Source organism: Neofelis nebulosa, chromosome 4, assembly GCF_028018385.1.
Source record: "Neofelis nebulosa isolate mNeoNeb1 chromosome 4, mNeoNeb1.pri, whole genome shotgun sequence".
Lineage (NCBI taxonomy): Eukaryota > Metazoa > Chordata > Mammalia > Carnivora > Felidae > Neofelis > Neofelis nebulosa.
Genome location: NC_080785.1, coordinates 158,385,066 through 158,406,647, shown reverse-complemented (window position 1 = coordinate 158,406,647; position 21,582 = coordinate 158,385,066). Strand labels below are relative to the sequence as shown.

Sequence of the window (21,582 nt, the reverse complement as noted above, 5' to 3'; positions counted from 1 at the left end):
TTGGGCCACTGCCAGGTGGGGAGGAGGTAAGCAGGCAGGCAGGGATTGGCTGGTTTAGCCTGGTCACTGCCAGTGTCCCCTAGGTCAGGCTCCAGGGACAAAGACTTTCCAAGAGGAGGGGAGAGGAGGCTGTGTGGATAAGCTGCTGTGGTCTGAAGGTACCTGGCTGGGGGTTAATCCTAGGTAGCAAAGGATGCTGCCCAAGGGTGGGGTGGCTCCAGAGAGCCGCTGGGAGCAGAGTGGCTACTGGTGGGTGGTTAGCTATCTCTCTGTGTCTCTGTCTTTCTTTTTCTCCCTCTCACTCACTCTGCCTCTCCCTCTGGAATTCTCTAGGTCCTCCTCCCCTCTCTGAATCACCGTTTGCCCAGTGCTGAGCACTCACCATGCCTACCCCTCTCTGTCCCTGACCCTTCCATCCCGGTGTGGGGGAGGGGCTCTCCCTCTGCTCCTGAAGAGTCCAGAGAGCTCACCCTTGGGCCCATTTCCTCGGCCTCAGGAAAATCTGTCCCCTCTGCCTCCAGGATGCTGAGCCTCTCCTGGCTGGGACTCGGGCAGGTGGCAGCCTCCCCATGGCTGCTCCTGCTGCTGGTGGGGGTCTCCTGGCTCTCGGCCCGTGTCCTGGCCTGGAGCTACAGCTTCTATGACACGTGCTGCCGCCTCCGGTGTTTCCCGCAGCCCCCGAAGCGGAACTGGTTTTGGGGTCACCTCGGACTGGTGAGTGTGGGTGGCAGGATGGGCCTTGGGCATCAGGGTGGATGCACTTTCCCAGGGGTGGGGAACGGGGACCTGGGGTGGGGCTGGGGTCTGGGACAGCAGAGAATGAGGAAGGCTAGGGAGCCGTTCTTTAATCACTCGTTCATCCCAGGCCATTTCCACATCTTATTTCCTGCCTCTCTTCCCCACATTAATGTCCCTCTGAAGGGCTCCCAAGGCGGGCTGCACAGAGCAGGGTCCCTTGGCATTCCCAGTGTCCATGGCTACCCCAGAGACCTTCTCAGGGGCTCTGTCCAGGGTCTGCTCCCTACCTGGCCCATTCCCTTGTGTCTGCTCACTTACCTACAGGAATTACCTATGACCTCCCCACCTCGACTCACAGGGGTCTAGCTCTCCACCCACACCCCTCCCCAGGAAAGCTTCCTCTCAGTCTACACTTCCCTGCTGAGATGTCCCAATGGGCCCATTGCCCAACCTGAATAAAGTTAACCACTCACTTCCCCTTACAGAAGCTTTCTTTGACTCCCCACCTGTAGGGACCTTTGACCTGGGTCTGCTCATACTTAAAGAATTAATTGTCCAGTTCCTTATTTTCCACCTCTTTACCTGGATAGTTGCTCTGGGGATCAGATACTACATTGTCCAGCCCAGGAGCTGGCATACAGTAGGCACTCCGGTAAGTGTTTGATGACATAGGTGGTGAGCTTGCCATTACCTGCCATGTTCAAGGTCAAAGGGATGAGCGGCTAACCCTTCTCATCCCCAGACAGGCTGAGGGAGGAGCACAGCTCTCCTTAACTGCCCAGCATGAGGACCACAGCTGGGGGAAGGACTTCCTGCTATTTTACTGCTCATTATGGCCAAGTTTGGAATGAGGGCATTCCAAGCTCATTGTGAAGTTTGCCTGAGATGCTGGGTCTGGGAATGTTCTTAACAAACCCTGGGGGCAGCAGGAATGTTATAAAGTTACTGTTTCCACTCCCTGCTCCAGGGCTTGGCCATGGAGGCTGGTCTTGGTCACTCTTCTCTCCTCCAGTCCCTCTTGCTGTGTGACCTCAGCTGAGTCACTCTCCCTCTCTGGGCCAATCTCCTCAAATGCCTCAGTGTTCTTAGGGAGCAGGGAACAGTCACTAAAGTGAAAATGACTTGTATTCACCTGTCTGGAGCACCTGGAAGTATTTGTCAGGCCGGGATGGGGCTTCCCGTGGGACTGGAGAGGATGCCTCACTGGGAGGCAAGCCCCCCTCCTTCTCCTTTTGGGGGACGCGGCCTGGGTTTCTTCATTTGTAAAAGGCACGGCTGATGGGGGAGTCCATAGGTTCAGGGGATAGGTTCATAGATAGTCCATAGGTTCATAGGTAGAGGTAGATAGATAGACAGACAGACAGACCGATGGGATGCACCATGCAAGCTGGCGCGCAGAAGAGGACGTAGGTGGGAGCTGCCCTCCTGACTGATGGGCAGAGCTCACACCTGTGTCCTGGGGTCTGTCAGAGCTGGAAGGTCTGCACACCTTCACCATCTGGGGAACGGGGTGGCTGTGTGGACTGGCCAGGACATGACAGGACATGGGAAGGAGCCCCAGTACAAAACGTGAGGCCACCCTGCTGTTCCCGTGGGCACCTCCCTGAGATTGGAACGACTCCCAGGAGAAGAAAGATCTGACTTCTCAAGCCAAGGTCGGCCTCTCTGGGGGCAGGGAGCATGTCTTCTCCCTGTGTCCTGCGAGGGACCCTTGGGACATGGAGAGTCTTCCGGGATCCCTCTGCCCCCAAGGGAAGGAGCAGGAAGAAACAGAGATCTTCTCCATCTATGCGGAGTCTGGACACACTGACCACTGCAGAGGTTGCAGGGGAACTTGCCGTGGCTCCTTCTGTGGAGGTGATGGCCCCTGTTTTGCTTGTAGGCCCACCCCACAGAGCAGGGCTTGAGGGTCTTAACTCAGCTGGTGGCCGCCTACTCGAAGGGGTTTGTGACGTGGCTGGGCCCCACCATGCCCCTTATCACTTTGTGCCACCCTGACATGATCCGGACTATCACCAATGCCTCAGGTACTCATGCAGAGCTTGTGGTGACGGGCTGTGACACAACCCACGGCTGTCACCCCCTCTTTCTCGAAGCTTCACGCAACACCAGCAGGTCACTGGCCTCACTTCCCCCTTCTCTCTCAGCCATCTTCCTCTTCCCTTCTTGTGTTTGTCAATCCCCATCTCACTGTCTCCTTCTTCCACTTCTGTCTAATCCCCCACTCCAACCCTGGTGTCCTGGGCACCACCGGGACCCCAAGAGCCCTCAATCCAAGGCTCAGTCCTGGAGGAACCTTCAATCTTGAGGAGATGGGTTGACAGAGAGGTCCTTGACCTGGTGAAGTAAGGAATTGGCCAGAGGGACATGGCTGTGTCATCCCAGAGATGAATCAAGGCCTCTGCTGGGGCAGGCTGGAAGACTTCCTAGAGGAGGAATTTTTGGAACTGGGTATGGAATGACAAGCAGAAATTTTTTAAAGCAGAGGGCAGAGTGGTGCGATAGACATCGATAGCATCTGAGGTCCCCTGCCAGGCCTGGCCTCAGTCCCACCCATCTCCATCCCCAGAGCAACAAGTGTTGGCAGAATACCTGCGCTGCTTTTTCTGTGACACCCACCTCTGGTGGGTTGGTTCCTTCCACCCTATTCTACAATCTTGTCTGCTCCAAGTTCATTACTCTTCTGCTTGAGGGCCCAGGAGTCTCCTTGATGGGACTCTACCCCAGCCTAGCTCCCTTCACTTGCTTCTGTTTCTTGTACTTCCAGACAGGCCAGGCTGAGCAGGGGAATAAGCAGCATCCAACAGAAACCTTAGCTTTAACGCCCAAATTCTGGGTGACTCTGGGAAGGCACCCAGCTCTCTCTGGCTGCCAAGGTGTTTTTCAGTTGTGAGTGGTGAAAACTCAACCCTATGTGGTCTAATCAAAGAAAGGAAATCTATTTACAGTGAAGTCCAGGGAGAATTGTCTTCAGGCATGGCTGGATCCAGGTCTCAAATAACATCATCAAGAATCTGTCTTCATTGTTTCGGTTCTGTTTTCCTCTGTGATGGCTTCACTTTCATTCTGATAAAGAAACTCAACCCCCATGGGAAAGCGAGCTTATTCCCAACAGTTCCAGGGGAAAAGTTGCAAAACTCCCTTTAATTTTCTTGGACTGCATCCCAGGGTCAGTTTCTCATTTAATCACTGTGGCTCTGATTACCCAGTCTTGGCAACTGTAGGTTCTCAGAGCTATTGTTTTGGGGCTCAAAGCAGTTTGATGGCTAAGAATTCAGGTCCTGGAATTCTGATGGACTTGGGCTCAGATCTCAGGCAGGTCACTTACCATCTGGGAGACTGGGGGCAAATGACTTCATCATTCAGAGCCTCAGTTTTCTTATATGAAAAATGAGGAGAGAGGAGAAGCCAGGTGAATGTGGTGTTTGGGATCCAAATGGGGGAAAGACCCTTTTTGTTCCTGTAACCAAAGAGCCCCAATTGTTTTACCAAGGGTCTGGGGAAGGATTCCGGGAGGAGACTGAGCTGCTGGAAAGGATGCACAGGGCTCAGGTCTGGGTCTTTGCTCTGCAGGGTCCTTCCATCTGGCCATCTAGAAAGACTGTGAATGGGGTCCTTTTTGTTTCTCTTCAGATTCAGAGCTCAGAGGAAGGTCTTCTGTACACACAAAACCTGGCAAGCACCTATGGGGATGTGTGCTGCTGGTGGGTGGGTCCCTGGCATGCAGTCATCCGAATCTTCCACCCCACCTGCATCAAGCCTGTGCTCTTTGCTCCAGGTAGACACCCCATGGCCATGGCTTGCTCACTGCTGAAGTCTCTGTGCTGCCGACAGCGTGGTGGGTGACCCAGATGCAGTTGTGGGGATGCCACTGCCTCTGTCTTGCCTGGACCCCCACATGCCAGATCTCTGGTCACGTCTGCTCACACCTAGGGTGTGATTGTGCAATGTCTGCTGTATGGCCAGGTCTGGTCACGTTTATGTTTCCACCTGTGTTCTGGTTACTGCCGATATACTTTATACCTGGTTATACCTGGCATAGGGTACATGGTAACCATGAAGATGGCCTTAGTCATGTCTGGGGCTCACCTGTGGCCAAGGATATTCAAGGCATGTGGGGAGTCTGTCTGTTTTTGTCTAGGATGCTATTTGAGATTGTCTGGTTCTCCTGTGGGTTGTGTCTGGACCATGTTTGGAGTTTGTCTGAGGTCTGGAACCTCGAGTCCTTCTGAGAAATGCTGAGGCCTTATGTGAGCCTTGTCCAGGGCAGGCCTTAGGATATGGCTGGGTCATACCTGGTCCATGCCTGGGACATTAGTGGGATCATATTTAAGTCCTGCCTGGGACTATCTGTGAGACAGACTGAGGTCGTGTCAGATTGTCTCTGGGTCCATGTCAGAGGATGCTGCATCAGGTCAGTGTGTGTTATACATGTTGTTTCATGCCAGGGCATGTTAACATGTGCTGGGGCCATGTCAGGAGATGTCAGAGAGTTCTGGGACAGATGCGATGTCCTAGGTCCCTGTAAAGGCATTTTGTGGAGTGCTGATTTGTGCTCAGGTGTTTCGAACATGCTGGACTGGCACAACCTGTGTTGTGCCACATTTTAGAGAGCATCTAAGTACATAGGGGTGTGTCCATGGGCTTTGCCTTTGCTCTGCTCTGTGCTGCAGCCTGGTATGGTGCCCCCTCACCTCCCCACTCTGTTTCCTCCGCTCTTGTACCCATTCCTGCTAAGCTGGTCTTGGAGGGAGTATGAATTCCCTTGGCTGGGCCCTCTACTCCCCCAACCCAAACCCCTCCCCTCCCCCTCCGCATGACCCCTGATGGTCCTCATTCGTGTCAGCTGCCATTGCACCCAAGGACGTGGTCTTCTACAGCTTCTTGAAGCCCTGGCTGGGTGAGTAACTGTGGGTGAAGGGGACTGGGGACAACCTTGGGGACCCACGGGGAGGCAGTGCCTTTGCCCACTTCTTGCGGCTGCCTCTACTAGGGGATGGGCTCTTGCTGAGTGCTGGTGACAAATGGAGCAGCCATCGCCGCATGCTGACACCCGCCTTCCACTTCAACATCCTGAAGCACTATGTGAAGATTTTCAATGACAGTGTAAATGTCATGCATGTGAGTCTTTTGAACCCAGGGTCCCAGCTGAAGTCTTGGGGGCAATGGAGGCTCTGAGATATCTTGTCTGGAATTCTGGCTCTCCTAGACAGCTTTGGGGCCATTGCTCTTCCTCTCTGAGCCTCAATTTTCTCAGCTATATAATGGGTATAATGGTCCCCACTTTGCAGGGTAGTCAAGATAATGTAATGTATTCATGTCCCTGGCACATAGCAGGTGCTCAGAAGGTGTTAATTTCAATGTTTCCCTTACAAAGAAGCCTTGGAACCTGAGACCCACTTGGTTATCCATGAAGGTTGCATAGTAGTTATGCTGAATTAACGAACCACTTCAAAACTCATTGGTCTGAAACAATAAGGGTTTATTATTGCTAACCTGTCTGTGAGTCAGTTGGTCTTCTGGACATGGATGGGATCACATGTGCCTGTGATCAGCTCTGGGTCAGGTATGTACTTTGCAGATCTGGACTCAGCCCTCTTACATGTTCGAGGAGTGGCTGGCTGCAGGCTGATCTAGGGTGGTCTCAGCTTGGACAACTGAACTTTCTTTAATGTGATTCTCTCCCTCCAGAAAGCATCTCAGGCTTGTTCCCATGGCTGAGGCAGGGTTCCAGGAGACTGAGAGGAGGCTTCAATGCCTCTTGAGATCTAGGTTTAAGATGATCACCTTGTCATTTTTGCTATGGTCGACTGGCCAAAGCAAGTCAAAAGGCCATTATAGAATCAAAAGGTGGTGAAAGAGCATCCACCTTTTAATGGGAGTTGCTGAAAAATCACATTGAAAAGGTATGGATATAAGGAAGTGAAGAATTGGAGGTGGGGGTTTTGTGAAGGGCCTGGGATTATTTTCACACTTGCAAGCTAAGGAGTGAGATTGTTATGGTTTTGTGGATTGTGCCAGAAGACACGAGACTCCTGTGTCAGAGACAAAGAACAATTTATTACTCATAGCACAGCAAGCACACGTACTTCTTGGTTTGCATTCTTTCTCTAAGTCACCAAATCCTGTGAGGATAACATAGGTGGGCTTCAATGCTTATGCAGTAAGTTGCATTACAGGAGAGGCATACCAGGTTCAGGGACTCTATGACTTCTGGTAATTAAAAGCAAACCTGACATTTGTGTGGGGGAAATATTACCTTATTCCTTAAGGGTGTTTGCTGAAAATGCAACTCTGAGAAATGCCTAAGTAAAGAATATCAGAGCCTTGCTTTTTTTGGGCATACCCAGCAAAAAGGTGGAGGGGTGCTCGGGGCCCATGAATCGCCTCTTTCAACACAGGGGAATTTTTTCTTAATTTATGACAATTAAGATGATGAAAGCTAACATTTCTCAAGCACTTACTATACACCAGAATCTATGTGTACATTCCATGACATATATTGTCTAATTTGATTTTCACAACCATATGAGGTAAAGATGATTATTATTACCTCATTACAGGTGGTGAAAATAGGTTCAGAGAAGTTAGGGAGCTTGCCTGCATTCACACAGCTAGTAAGTGAGCTAATGAGTGGAGCTGGGATTCCAATGTGGTTTGTCTGACAACAGAACAAGTCATATTAACTGTTACTGAAGCTTTGACAGGTGGAGTCCAGAGGGCAGCAGTGAGTTGACCAAGGGCACACAGGGGTGTAGGAGGCAGAGTCAGGATTTGAACTCAGGTCTTCTGACTCTCAGCCATGGGGTCTTAATAGTAAGAGTTTGTACTCCCACCCAATCCTGGTCCTCCCTGGGGATGGGTGCCTGGGGTGGAGGACAAGGAGCCTGGGTCTGGTGGATCCCCTCTTGGTGGTTGGTGTTGGATAGGGGTTCAGAGGAGGCAGGTCCCAGCCCCAGCTCTACCTTCTTCTCTGCCCAGGCCAAGTGGAAACGCCTGGTCTCAGAGGGCAGCACCCGTCTGGACATGTTTGAGCACATCAGCCTCATGACCCTGGACAGTCTGCAGAAATGTGTCTTCAGTTTTGACAGCAATTGCCAGGAGTGAGTGCTTGCTCAGGACCTGGGAACATGAACTGTAGATCCAAGGGAGTAGATGGGGAGGGGAGGGATGACCAGGGCAATCAGAAGGGACTTCCTGGAGGAGACGGATCAGAGTTGGACAAAGAAGGACAAGGAAGGGAAAAAGAAAGAGTGATCCTTTCAGGTAAGCAGAAATGTTTGACAAAGGCCAAGGGACTAGGATGAGTAAAGCATGTGCCACAGTAAGGAGCCACCTTGGGAATGAGATTGGAAGGGTTGGCAGGAGCTATATCTTAAGGACATTCAAAAGCCAGGCAAAAGGGTATGAACTTTATCTGAGGTTTGAGCAGGTGAGGGTCATGGGCAAAGCTGTTCTTGGACATCTGAGATTGGAGAAGACCAACTGATGTGTAGACAATGGATGGTGTGAAATTGGATGCAAGATTAGAGAGGGGATTGGGTCCATTGACCAAATGGGAGAAGATGAAGTCTGAGCTGTATGGAGAGAGAGGAGAGACGCATAATGTGTCAGCTGGGTTCTGGGTTCATGGAGGCAGCTCACAGAAATGGGAATCAGGGAGAGAAGAAAGTCTGGAGAGTCACGTGTCCTGGATCATCCCCACCATGTATCTGTGGGGCCATCTGTTCCTGGATACTCAGTTTTCTGATGGGCCATATCTCCCAGCTGCTGGTAGCAGGCATTTTCTCAGCCTTCAGGTGAGCTAAGTTGTTACTTTCCTTCATGCCCTCATCCTGCAGGAAGCCTAGTGAATATATTGCTGCCATCTTAGAGCTCAGTGCCCTTGTGGCAAAACGGCACCAGCAGATCTTCATGCACATGGACTTCCTGTACTACCTCACTCCAGATGGGCAACGCTTCCGCAGAGCCTGCCGCCTGGTGCACAACTTCACAGATGCTGTCATCCAGGAACGGCGCTGCACTCTCCCCGATGAGGGTGTTGATGACTTCCTCAAGGCCAAGGCTAAGGCCAAAACTTTGGACTTCATTGATGTGCTCCTGCTGACCAAGGTGGGTTTCTCTGGGATCTGGATTCAAGAGGTAGAACGGACCTTGATTTCAGATTTCAAATTGAAGACTTAGACTTCATCCAGAGGGCACTGGGGAGTCATGGGTGGTGTTTGAGGAAAGGAGGGATGGATTAGGGATATGTTTTAGAGATGACTTTATGGAATGTAACCTGCAGGGGACTGCTAAGTCTGCAACTGTGAAGGGCCTGAGATTTTACTCTACTTAATAAGGTAGCCGTGCATGTGTGTGTATGTGTGTGTGTGTGTGTGTGTGTGTGTATGCGTGTGTGTGTGTGTGTGTGTGCGTGTGTATTTATTTATTTGTATATTAGAATCCAGAGAAGCCCATTTGTTACTCACAGAAATGAAATAAGGGTGGCCATAGTAGAATTGTAGCCATGGTTCCTCATTCTAAAATTCTTCTGAGAGCTACATGATGTTTTTATCTGTACATGCAACCAACCATGCTTCCATCATAGGAGAGGTACCTCTACATTATGAATCTTGGAACTTATATAGGACTGCGGATACATCTGCCCCTTCTTCTTCTTCTTCTTCTCCTCCTCCTCTGCCTATGTTTTGTCCTCCTCCCCTCCCCTTCCCCCTCCTCCTCCCTTCCCCCTCCTCCTTTTCTTTCTCCTTCTTTCTCTTTCTTCTCCTTCTCCTTCTCCCTCTGTGTGTGTGAGAAAGAGAGAGAGAAGTAGAGAAAAGTGTTTTGGAGTATAAACCAATTGTCTTCACCGAGAAGGCAAAGTCTACAGGTTCTGTTGGCTTATCACCAGGGGAGATAAGGAATCTCTGGATGGCTCCGGAGCAATGCTCATTTCCAACTTCCAAGGGAAGTTGTCATTCAGTCTCCTGTAATCCAGGTGGCCAATAACTTCTTTCCAGTAAGTCCTCATCATGTAGAAACATGAAGATATTCATGGATCACTGATCCCTCTCACCAGGGACAAAACAGGAGGCAAAGAGGCCACGGAGGAGAAGGCCTGTGGGGTGGGGCCTCTGGTAATAGTTTCTGGATGGATAGTGGAGCTTCAGAGATTGTCTCAAGTTAGGCTTATGAGCTCTCAGAGTGGATATGATTTGCTGTGTGTGTGGGTGGGTGGGGTGGAGTGGTCTTATACTCTCTCCAGGACAAAGATGGAAAACAATTGTCAGATGAGGATATCCGAGCTGAAGCTGACACCTTCATGTTTGGGGGTAAGCATCCCAGTGTGGGACTGCAGGGGGTAGGAGTCTGTCCAATCCCAGGGACTTGGCAGCTGGGCCCTGGACCACCCCATCCCACCCCATCTTCCCCATCCTCCCTGAGGGCCCTAACGAAGGGCGCTGTCCGCCCTCTGGTGCTGAACAAGCCCACAGACCCAAGCCTGTCTGGCTGCCTCTCAGGCCATGACACCACGGCCAGTGGTCTCTCCTGGGTCCTGTACAACCTTGCGAAGCACCCAGAGTATCAGGAGCGCTGTCGGCAGGAGGTGCAAGAGCTCCTGAGGGACCGTGAGCCTAAAGAGATTGAATGGTGAGTGCAGGTCCTCATGTCCTGTTCTGGAACCCCTCTCATTGGCTCTGCTCCCCTGCTGGGGAAGTGGAAAGAACTTTTTGTTGATTGTGTCATTATTGCTTAGAGAGACTAGGAGCAGAATCCAGAGGCAGGGGTCTGGTACCTAGCCTGGAGAGCAGGGGAAAGTGACAGAAAGACCTGGGCTGCTAAGAGAATTATTGACAATTATGAAGGCAGATGATACCACTTAGCACATATTCTGTAAGTGAACTTCCACTCCACTCCCTTACTTTTCTCTCCTAAATCACACTCTCTCCGCCCCCCAAATATCTTCACTCCCTGAGTGTTTGCTCGTCTCTTGCCTCCTAATTCCTTCAATACCGTTCAGTCCAGGATTCATGGGGGACACCTAGGGATTGAAATAATTCAATTCTTGTCCAGGAACACCTTCATTCATCCTGTCCCCATTCAGAGAACACTGCCGCGCTGCCTTTCTGTCCCCAGTTGTGTGCCATCTCCAATTCTACCAGCCCATTCTGTGTCCTGGAGCTCCAGCCTGGTGGGGGAATAGACTCAGGTCAGGACACCCTGGGTCCACCCCCTGGGCAGGGCTAGGATGGAGAGTAAGAGAGGCAAGGATAAGAGTAGAGAGAGTGCCTCAGCTGAGACCCTGAGTGATGATCAGTAGGTGTTTGGGCACAGTTGGGGTGCAGTTAATTCAAGAGGACAGGGTGGACAGAAAGGAAGAGGAGGGGAGGAATGGAAGAGGGAGAGGGAGAAAAGAGAGGGAAGGAGGGAGACAGGGAGAGAGAGAGAGAGAGAGAGAGAGAGAGAGAGAGAGAGAGAAACTTAAGTAGGCTCCATGCTTACTGGAGAGCCCGACATAGGACTCCATCACTTGAACCTTGAGTACAGTTGGGGTGCATCACTTGAAACTTGGGTACAGTTGGGGTGCAGTTAATTCAAGAGGACAGGGTGGACAAAAGGGAACAGGAGGGGAGGAATGGAAGAGGGAGAGGGATAAGAGAGAGGGAAGGAGGGAGACAGGGAGAGAGAGAGAGAGAGAGAGAGACTTAAGTAAGCTCCATGCTTACTGGAGAGCCCAACATAGGACTCCATCACTTGAACCTTGAGATCATGACCTGAGATGAAATCCGACACTCAACAAACTGAACCACCCAGGCACCCCCCAGGAAGATCTTTCTAGGGCTAGTGTGGGAAACATACTGGAGAGGACAAGCTGTTGCATGGGGACCAGGAAAAGGATTCTGAGGCCTGGGACAGGCCAGGGTCTGGGGGATGTTGAAGGGGCATTGGACTGGACAGGCATTTTTTACGTAATATTTTCCATTCCAAGCCTTCGCTCAGCACAGCAGTCCTGTGAGGTAGGGAAATATTTTTAAGCTTTTTCAACAAGACTTCAAACAAAATTATACACTTGGTAATAAAAAAAAAAGACTATATAAAACAGAGTTTAGAGTAGAAATGAACTTTTAAAAAAATCCTTGCCCTAGGAGGAACACTTGTCAGTGATTTTCTGTGTATCCTTCCAGAAGACATCTATCTTTATACCCACATTTATATGAAAACTATCTCCTCTCCCCTTCCAAGTGGGAATTAAGGTCTACACATTAACAACCTATCCTTGAGATCTCTTCCTTTTCCCAGAATATGAGTTTTTGAAAAATAGTTTTGAATTACAAAAGCAATGATGAGAACAAGTTCTTCTTGTTCTGAGACGTTACAAAGGAGACTATGGTTATCATTAACATCCTCCCCTGCCAACTTAATCCCCTTTCTGTCTCCTGAGGGGTTTTTAAACTTTTAGACTCATTGATTTGCTATGTCTCTTTCCATAATTATCTATCTATCTATCTATCTATTATCTATCAATAACTATCTATCATCTATCTATGTATCATCCATCTATCTATCATCTATATCATCTATCATCTATCTATCATCTATATCATCTATCATCTAACTATCATCTATCATCCATTATCTATCAATCTATCATCTATCTAGCTATAATCTATTATCTATCATTATCTATCATCTATTATCCATCATATATCTATCACCTATATCACCTATCTATCACCTATCTATCATCTATCATCTATATAATCTTTTTGTCCATTAACACATTTTGCATTTCCATATACATACTGTTTGTAACTTGTTCCATTCACTCAAAAGTGTGTCTTATAGCTCCTTCTCTCTGTGTGCTGCAAAGCTTTCAGTGGTTTACTTGGTTCACCCCTTTGTTAAGGACACTTATGTTAGTATTCTCAATTAGAGTAGACATTGCTGAATTGCTTTCCAGAGTCTCTGTTCTGATTTTCCTTTCATCCTACAGTGTGTGATAGGACTTGTGAACCCTATTCCCCGCATTCATCCATTCATTCATGCAGGGATAGAGATGGAAAGTGCAAGCAGAGGAGGGGCAGAGAAAGAATCCCAAGCAGAGCCCAATGCAGAGCCAATGCCCATTGCCCATGCAGAGCCCAATGTGGGACTTTGACCCATGAATTGTGAGATCATGCCCTGGGCTGAGACCAAGAGTTGGAGGCTTAACTGACTGAGCCACTTAGGTGTCCCCCATATTCCTCCTTTAAAAATTAAAAACAATTTTTTATTTGTGAGAGAGAGAGCACGCAAGCAGGAAAGAGGAGTAAGGAAGAGGGTGAGAGAGAGAATCTCAAGCAGGCTCCATGCTCAGCACAGAGCCCAATGCTTGATCCCACAAGCCTAGGATCATGACCTGAGCTGAAATCAAGAGTTGGACGCTCAACCAACTGAACCACCCAGGTGCCCCCTACTTCCTCCTGTTTTGATTGCTGTGTGATATTCTAACATATGGCTGTACTGTAATTTCTCTTAACATCTCCCATTGATGGATATTTGGATTGTTTCTACTTTTTTACTAAAACAAACAATAAGTCGGAATCTGTGAACACTGGGCCACACTTACACATGTAAAGGTCTTTCCATTGCAAATTTCCAGAAGGACAATTGCTGAGTCAAAGACAGTTTCAGTTTTTGTCATTTTAATAGCTATTTCAGATCTGTTCCTATCAGCTGAATTTGATGTTACCACCTTTCCCATACCTATAGAATTATTGTATTGAATTTTAAATCTTTGCCAATTTTTCATATTTCCTCTTTTAATGAATATTTATTTAAATAAGGGGTTGAACATCTTTTGCACATTTTGGGGGCTACTCCCAACATTTTAAATACTGAGGTATCATTTATATACATCATATTAGTTTCAGGTGTACAAAAAGTGAGTTGGTATTTGTATATATTACAAAATGATCACCACAATTAGTTTGCTGACATTTTTCACCATACATAATTATAGAATTTTTTTTCTTGTGATGAGAACTTTTAAGATCTACTCTCTTAGCGACTTCCAAATATGCAATACAGCAGTATTAACCACAGTATTATTAATTATAGTCAACTATAGCCAATACAGTATTATTAACTAAAATACAGTAACTATGTAATGCTGTACATTACATCCCTATGACTTAATTATTTTATAACTGAAAGTTATCCTTTACCTATTTGCTTACCTACACCCCCACCCCCACCCCTTACAACAACCAACCTATTCTCTGTATCTAGGAGACTGTTTTTGTTGTTGTTTGTTCATTTCTTCAGATTCTACACATAAGTTAGATCATACAGTGCTTGTCTTTCTCTTTCTGACTTATTTCACTTAGCACAATGCCCTTAAGATCCCTCCATGTTGTCTCAAATGGCAGGATGTCTTTTTATGGCTGAGTAATATTCCACTGCATGTATATATCACATTTTCTTTATCCATTCACCTATTGATGGACACAGTTGTTTTTCATAACCTTGGCTATTATAAATAATGTTGCAATGAACATAAGTTTACGTGTATCTTTTTGAGTTAGTGTTTTCATCTTCTTTGGATGACTACCCAGAAGTGAGATTGCTGGATAGCATGATAGTTGTAGTTTTTAATTTTTTTGAGGAAACTTTGTACTATTTTCCACAGTGGCTGCATGAATTTAAAACCCCACCAACAGTGCCCAGGGTTCCTTTTTCTCCACATCCTCATCAGCATTTGTTATTTCTTGTCTTTTTGGTAATAGCCGTGCTAACAGCTGTGAGGTGTGAGGTGATTTTTCCTTGTGGTTTTGACTTGGATTTCCCTGATAATTAATGATTTTGAGCATCTTTTCATGTACTTATTCATCATTTGTGTGTCTCTTCAAAAAAAATGTCTATTCAGGGGTGCCTGGGTGGCTCAGTCAGTTGAACGTCTGACTCTTGATTTCAGCTCAGGTCATGATCCCAAGGTCATGGGACTGAGACCCGCACTGAGCTCTGTGCTGAGTGTGGAGCCTGCTTGAGATTCTCTCTCTCTCTCTCTCTCTCTCTCTCTCCCCCTTTGCCACTCTTCCACACTGTCCCCTGCCTCCCCTCTAAAAAAATAAATAAAAAGAAAATGTTTATTCTGATCATTCTTCTGCATACATTGATAAGCCATTTGTACTTCTTGTTATGTGATTAGTACTCATCTTTATTTTTCTCTTTGAGTTTTTCTCTTTTTTTCATATTTACTTACAATAACTCATTTAAAGATTGCCTTTTGACTTTTGAGGGGCACTTCTAGTTAATTGTTATGAAGACAGATTTGTCCAAATTTTCTTTTACAGTCATACTGTCTAGCCTTATGCTAAGGTTTTGTGGGCTTTTCTTACCAGATGTTAGGGCTTCACTTACTTGTCTCTCCTGTTCCATGGGTCTATTTTCCTATTTTTGTAGCAATGCCACACTGTTTTTTGTTTGTTTGTGTGTTTGTTTGTTTTATCACTGCATCTTTGTAATAAGTCTTTTTTTCTTTAAAATTTTTTTTAATGTTTATTTATTTTTGAGACAGAGAGAGACAGAGCATGAATGGGGGAAGGTCAGAGAGAGGGAGACACAGAATCTGAAACAGGCTCCAGGCTCTGAGCTGCCAGCACAGAGCCCGACGCGGGGCTCAAACTCACGGACCGTGAGATCATGACCTGAGCCGAGGTCGGCCACTTAACCGACTGAGCCACCCAGGTGCCCCTGTAATAAGTCTTAATACCTGGTAGAGTGAGTTCCTCTTCTTTAATATTTCACTAAATATTTTTTCTTTAATGTTTATTTATTTTTGAGAGAGAGAGAGAGAGAGAGCAGGGAAGGGACAGAGAGGGAGACACAAAATCTGAAGCAGGATCCAGGCTCTAAACTGTCAGCACAGAGCCTGATGTGGGGCTCAAACTCATAAACCGTGAGATCATGACCTGAGCTGAAATTGGCCGTTTAACCGACCAAGCCACCCAGGTGCCTCTTTAATATTTCATTTTTAAAATGACCTAGCACTTCATGATCTTCTATTCTTTTGGAAACGTTTTGGATTAAGTTTATCAAGTTCTTAAAACTATCAGGTAGATTTTCATTTGAATTGAACATATTCTATAGGTTGACTTGAATATATGATTGACTTGTGGAAAACAGATTACTTCATAATATGAATGCATACCATTCTAGAATGTGGAAGAAATACCCCATTTTTGGATACTGAAATACTCTTTAGTCTTTTAATAAAGTCCAAAATTTTTCTTAGAGATCTTATACATTTTTGGTTAAATTAACCCTAAGATATATTTTTTAATGTTTATTTTTGAGAGAGAGAGAGAGAGCAAGTGCATGCTCTAGTGGGGGAGGGGGAGGCAGAGGATCTGAAGTGAGCTCTGTGCTGACAGCAGAGAGCCTGATGTGGGACTTGAACTCACGAGCACTGAGATCATGACCTCAGCCAAAGATGGACACTTAAATGACTGAGCCACCCAGGCACCACAACCCTAAGATACTTTCATTGCTATGGTGAATCATATCTTTTATTGGGATTGAGAGAAGTTTATAAATTCATTTGGAATATAGAGATTTCATATCTAAGTTTAATCCAGGTATTTATATCATCATCATCATCTTCTTCTTCTTCTTCTTTTTCCTTTATTTTTTCTAATTAGTTGTTATTTCAACATAGAAAAACAATTTTTTTCATATGCATATACATTTTGTGCCAGTGAACATAGTAAATACTAAGTATGGAGTCTTGTATCCAAAAACATGTTTTTAATAAAAGCTTTTGGAACAACTGGGGAGCTATCCAGAAAAAAGTTAATTCAACCTGCTTCTCATGTATTGTAACGTGACAACATCAGGATGGAATCAAATATTTAAAAATTTTTAATGTTTATTTATTTTTGAGAGAGAGAGAGAAAGAGCACGAGTGGGGGAGAAGCAGAGAGGAGAGGGAGACACAGAATCTGAAGCAGGCTCTAGGCTCTGAGTTGTCAGCACAGAGCCTGGTGTGGGGCTCAAACTCACAAACCATGAGATCGTGACCTGAGCCGAAGTTGGATGCTTAACCTACTGAGCCACGCAGGTGCCCCAGGATGGAATCAAATTTAAAATAAAAAATAAAAGTGCCTTAAATGCTTTAGAGAAAACTGTGGGAAATTATTTTATAGCTCCAGAATAAGGAAGCCCTTATTTTTGACAAAAGTCCCAGGAAATATACAAGAAGAGATTGCTGTACTGTTGCCTGAAAAAGATAAAGAGCAGTGTGTATAGTATATAGTATGCTACTGTATAATTTTTTTTTAATGCAAAAAAGTAGCTCTGGAAGGATACATTAAAAAAAAAAAAGAACCTAGGCAAACTGTGAGGATGGGAAATGAGTGAGTTGAGTCGTAAGAATGGTGTTTTATAATTTTCCAGTTTTGAGCCAGTTAACTATACCATTAAAATTTACATCACCACACAAATTGAAGGGGATTAAAGAAAAATAATTCACCCCCACTCCCCCTTACTGGATCTTCAAGGTTTATAAAAGATTTCTGGTGTATTCTAAGCATAGAATCACTATCTGCCAACAATGACACACTTACCCCCACATTTCAGATTGCCTTACTCTCTTTTTTTCTTGTCTAATTGCATTAGCTAGGATCTCTAATACCATGAGAAATAAAACATTGGATCTGTTTCTTTTGTTTCCTACTCATTGCCTTTTGATTTTGCTCTCTTGCAGTAAACAATATTTAATTTTTATGCAAAATCGTAAACCTTTTTATTTTTGGATTTTGGGTGTTGTGCTTTGCACAGAAAACCTTCTAAAAATACCCAGCTAAATTTCCTCTCCTATTTCTGTGACACTGCCCTTCTTTTCCAAATACCACTTTATCGAGGTGTGATGGACACATTAAAAAGCTGTACATCTTTAAGGCGCACAACTTAATGGGTTTGGAGATATTTGATCCATCTGGAATTTATTTTGTTATAGGGAAAGATGATCTCATGGGGCAGTAGAGAACGGGGGTGGGGGTGGGGGGTAAGGGTCTCTGTTTTTCTCCCTGGATAACTGTTGCGGGGGCGGGGGGGAGGGGTCCTTAGGGACGACCTGGCCCAGTTGCCTTTCCTGACCATGTGCATCAAGGAGAGTCTGCGGTTGCACCCCCCGGTCACAGTCGTCTCTCGCTGCTGTACACAGGACGTCGTGCTCCCAGATGGCCGGGTCATCCCCAAAGGTGCCCACAACACCAGGGGGAGGAGCCTCGTGGGCAGGAGGAGGGGCCCATCAGGCAGGGTGAAACCCTTCCTGACGGGCCCCTCCCCTCCCACAGGTGTTATCTGCCTCGTTAGTATTTTCGGGACCCACCACAATCCATCCGTGTGGCCAGACCCTGAGGTGCTGCCTCCCCCTCCCTCCCCTCCACCCACCCTCATCCTTGGCCACTTCCCTAGCGGGGCCTAAGGGAGGGCTTAGGGTTCTGACCTGGCAAATCGCTCCCTCCATGAAAAGCACACCTGTGTCTCCAAAGCCGGCTGTCCTGGGAACCCCCATCCAACAGTCCCGCCTCTCTCCGCCCCCAGGTATACAATCCTTTCCGCTTTGACCCAGAAAACATCAAGGAAAGGTCTTCCCTGGCTTTTATTCCCTTCTCCGCGGGGCCCAGGTGAGCGCAGCGGGCATCTGAGGAGGGGATGAGGTGGTGAGGGCAGGGGCCTGGGCCTGCGATTCCAGACGTGGCTGTGGGGGCGGGAAAGGGGGTGTTGAGGATGGTTCTCCTTCTCTCCCCTCCTCCAGAGGTTGGGGGTAAAGGCCTGGACAGTGCGGGGTGGCTGGGTCCAAGGAGGGCTCCGCGGTGTGCTCAGAGCCCCTTCCCTCTGTCTGGGATTTCAGGGCTGGGATCTGAGCCAAGCTCAGGGACCCCCGTATGCGGTATCCCTGCGGGCGGGGCTAGCGGTCCCGGGCCAGGTTCGGGGCGCGACGGGACCTGCTGGGGTCCCTGGCGAGTGAGTGCCCACTGCCACCCTCAGGAACTGCATCGGGCAGACGTTCGCCCTGACCGAGATAAAGGTGGTCCTGGCGCTCACGCTGCTGCGCTTTCGGGTCCTGCCCGACAAGGAGGAGCCGCGCAGGAAGCCGGAGCTCATCCTGCGCGCCGAGGGCGGGCTTTGGCTGCGGGTGGAGCCGCTGAGCGCAGGCCCCCAGTGACGCGCCAGCTCCCCCTGGCTTGGGATCCACCCCGACCCCACACACGCCCCCTGGCGGATTCCCAGGACTAGAGCTGTGTGGTCTCCTCTGCTAGAGCGCCACTGACAGCCAGCAGGGGGCGCTCGGGACCTGCGGGAAGGCAGGGAGCGGTGGAGGGGTGGGAGTAGGGGTGGGGGTGGGGTGAAGGGTGTGTGAGTGCAAGACCTTGACAGCCTTTCCAGCTGACCACAGGCAGCGCCCATGCTGATTGCGCATTCTCCCAAAATCAAATCTATGGTCACTCCAGATCTCCAATGAACAGATAGAGAATAAAACAAAGAAAAGCATACTAAAACTCTAAATTTTCCCAATAGTCTCTAAATTCAACAACTGGTAAGGGGTCTCCAGACTGCCTGCCAGCCCTCCTTCCATATACCCTCTGCTCCTTACACACACAGCCTTCCCCACCATCATATCTCACATCAGAGTGCTACATTTGTTCCAAAGGAGGGACCTACATTGACACATCATTATTATCTTGGTGTTGTGTATTCGGTGGATTTTGACAAATGGATAACTGAAACAGGGTGCTGTCGAAAAACACCACCAGACGCCGAATAGAAGCGGGGCAAGATTTTATTCATGGCCGGGCCAAACCTGATGTCCTGGTCTTAAGGAGAAAAGTGCAGAGAATGGCCCCGAACAAAGGTAGCAGTGAGCTTATATGGATTTTAGCAAGTCAGAATACATCATTATTTAGTTACCAATTACAATTTACAACATTTCATGGTAGCCAATTATATTGTGCCATACAGACCTTAGTTTTGGTGGGAACCTATCAATTTAAAGTTCTTTGTCCTAAGAGGGTTTAAAATGACCAATCATAGTTAGACACCTAAGATACCATGAGGCAGTGAGTTGGAGACTTTTTACATGTTGGTCTTTGCCTAGGCCAGATGTTGGTAGAAGGGATAGGGAGCGTTTTGTAACCTAAGTTATCCATTTAGCAAGCAGGCGAAGTCACGGAAACGAGATAGGGCGGTTAGTAATTTCCGATAATCCTAATAGGGAACCACATAAGCTTTTATCTCAATTATTCATGAAAGGTGAGTTTAAGCCGAACTTATATACAATAAGCTTTCTGATATCTTATAAGTTGACCTATTACAATAATGACATGTATCCATTATTATAGTATCATACAGAGTAGTTTACTGCCTTAAAACACCCCTGTGCTCTGCCTCTTCATCTCTTCCTCCCCTCAGCCCCTGGCAACTACTGATATTTTTGCTTTTTCTGTAGTTTTGCCTTTTCCAGGATGTACGGCAGTTGGAATCATATTGTATGTAGACTTTTCATGCTGGCTTCTTGTACTTAGTAATAGGCATTTAAACTTCCTTCGTGTCTTTTCTTGACTAGATGGCTCGCTTGTTTTTAGTGTGGAATAATATTCCGTTATAGGATGTATGATATCTATTCATTCACCCACTCTGATTTATTTTTAATCAGGTTCATGTGTTACTAAACCAAAATAAATATTTAAATGCAATATAATATCAAATACAAAGATATGGAAAAGAGAAAGGAAACCAAATAAAAACGAAACCCTCAGGGCACCAAGAAAACTAGTAAATCTGGATTATTTCCTAATGAAGCAAACTTTTGAGTTTTTTTATTTTTAAAGTTTATTTATTTATTTTGAGAGAAAGAGTGCACTCACACAAGTGGGGGAGGGGCAGAGAGAGAGAGGGAGAGAGAGAAAATCCCAAGCAGGCTCTGCACTGTCAGCACAGAGCCTGATGCAGGGCTCAAACTCATGAACCATGAGATCACGACCTAAGCTGAAGTTGGCCGCTTAACCAACTGACCTACCCAGGTACCCCTGAAGCAAAATTTTAAGTGAAACTAACAGAGTGTAGTAACAGGATGTTTGCCATTTCCAGTGTGCTTTGGGACAGAGAACAGAGACATTGATTAATTCAATAAAAGTCTGGTAAATGGATGGCAACTCAGTGATCATCCCCACTTGGAAGTTATGAGCCATCTCAGACTCACTGTGTCTAAACCAAATTCTTCATTTTCACTCCAGACCTGCTTCTTTGCTGATCCAAAAAGTGGCTTCATTGACTTGGTCTGCAGACAAGTGCCTTTTTAAAGCTGGTTTTTTTTTTTTTTTTTTTTTTTTTTTTCATTTAATCTTACCGCAATGCAGTTGAACACATAAAGAGATTACTTTGGAATTCATTGAGTGTTTTTTGGGCCAAATACATGATTAATTTCTATAAATATTCCCCATGTGCTTGAAGAAAATGAGTCTTTCCCTCCCTGGGTGTACATTTCTCTCTCTATTTTATAGCTCAAACTTTTTTTAAAAACAAGTTTTTATTCATTCATTCATTCATTCATTCAGAGCTTGAGCATGAGTGGGGGAGGAGCAGAGAGAAAGAGGGAGGGAGAGAGAGTCGAGCAGACTCCACCCTCAGCGCAGAGCCTCATTTGGGGCTCGAATTCAGGAACGGTGAGATCATGACCTGTGCCGCGACCAAGAGTCAGACACTTAACCAACTGAGCCACACAGGTGTTCCATAGTTCAAAGATGCAATATTTAGATAATAGATTCCTTAGTCTGAGTCTTGTCTGCTTTAGTTGTCAATTTTTAAGACAAAAAA

The 21,582-nt window shown here is 46.8% G+C and overlaps 1 protein-coding gene across 4 annotated transcripts; it reads left to right on the top strand.

Annotated features, from left to right (window-relative positions):
* On the top strand, positions 1-20,381 carry LOC131510457 (cytochrome P450 4F3). Of its 4 annotated transcripts, none has more exons than XM_058727622.1 (13): positions 1-158; positions 522-714; positions 2,621-2,765; positions 5,585-5,638; positions 5,732-5,859; positions 7,720-7,841; positions 8,580-8,850; positions 9,986-10,052; positions 10,242-10,371; positions 17,830-17,963; positions 18,060-18,124; positions 18,310-18,392; positions 18,757-20,381. In XM_058727622.1, the coding sequence occupies exons 2-13, from the start codon at positions 523-525 to the stop codon at positions 18,932-18,934; spliced, it is 1,569 nt and encodes a 522-aa protein (XP_058583605.1). In that variant the 5' UTR covers positions 1-158; position 522; the 3' UTR covers positions 18,935-20,381. The 4 variants fall into 4 exon arrangements, with proteins under 4 accessions (XP_058583605.1, XP_058583604.1, XP_058583603.1 ...); XM_058727621.1 differs by having other exon boundaries at positions 152-249; XM_058727620.1 differs by lacking the exons at positions 1-158; positions 2,621-2,765 and adding exons at positions 165-249; positions 4,372-4,516.
* Positions 20,382-21,582: the final 1,201 nt, after the last annotated feature.

What these genes read in the sequence shown, in the direction of transcription:
- LOC131510457 (XM_058727621.1), top strand. Translation starts at nt 194, where the DNA reads ATGCTGCCCAAGGGTGGGGTGGCTCCAGAGAGCCGCTGGGAGCAGAGT. An exon ending in TTTGACAGCAATTGCCAGGA is followed by an intron (nt 7,842 to 8,579) that starts GTGAGTGCTTGC and finishes CTCATCCTGCAG; the next exon opens with GAAGCCTAGTGAATATATTG. An exon ending in TGGCCGGGTCATCCCCAAAG is followed by an intron (nt 17,964 to 18,059) that starts GTGCCCACAACA and finishes CCCCTCCCACAG; the next exon opens with GTGTTATCTGCCTCGTTAGT.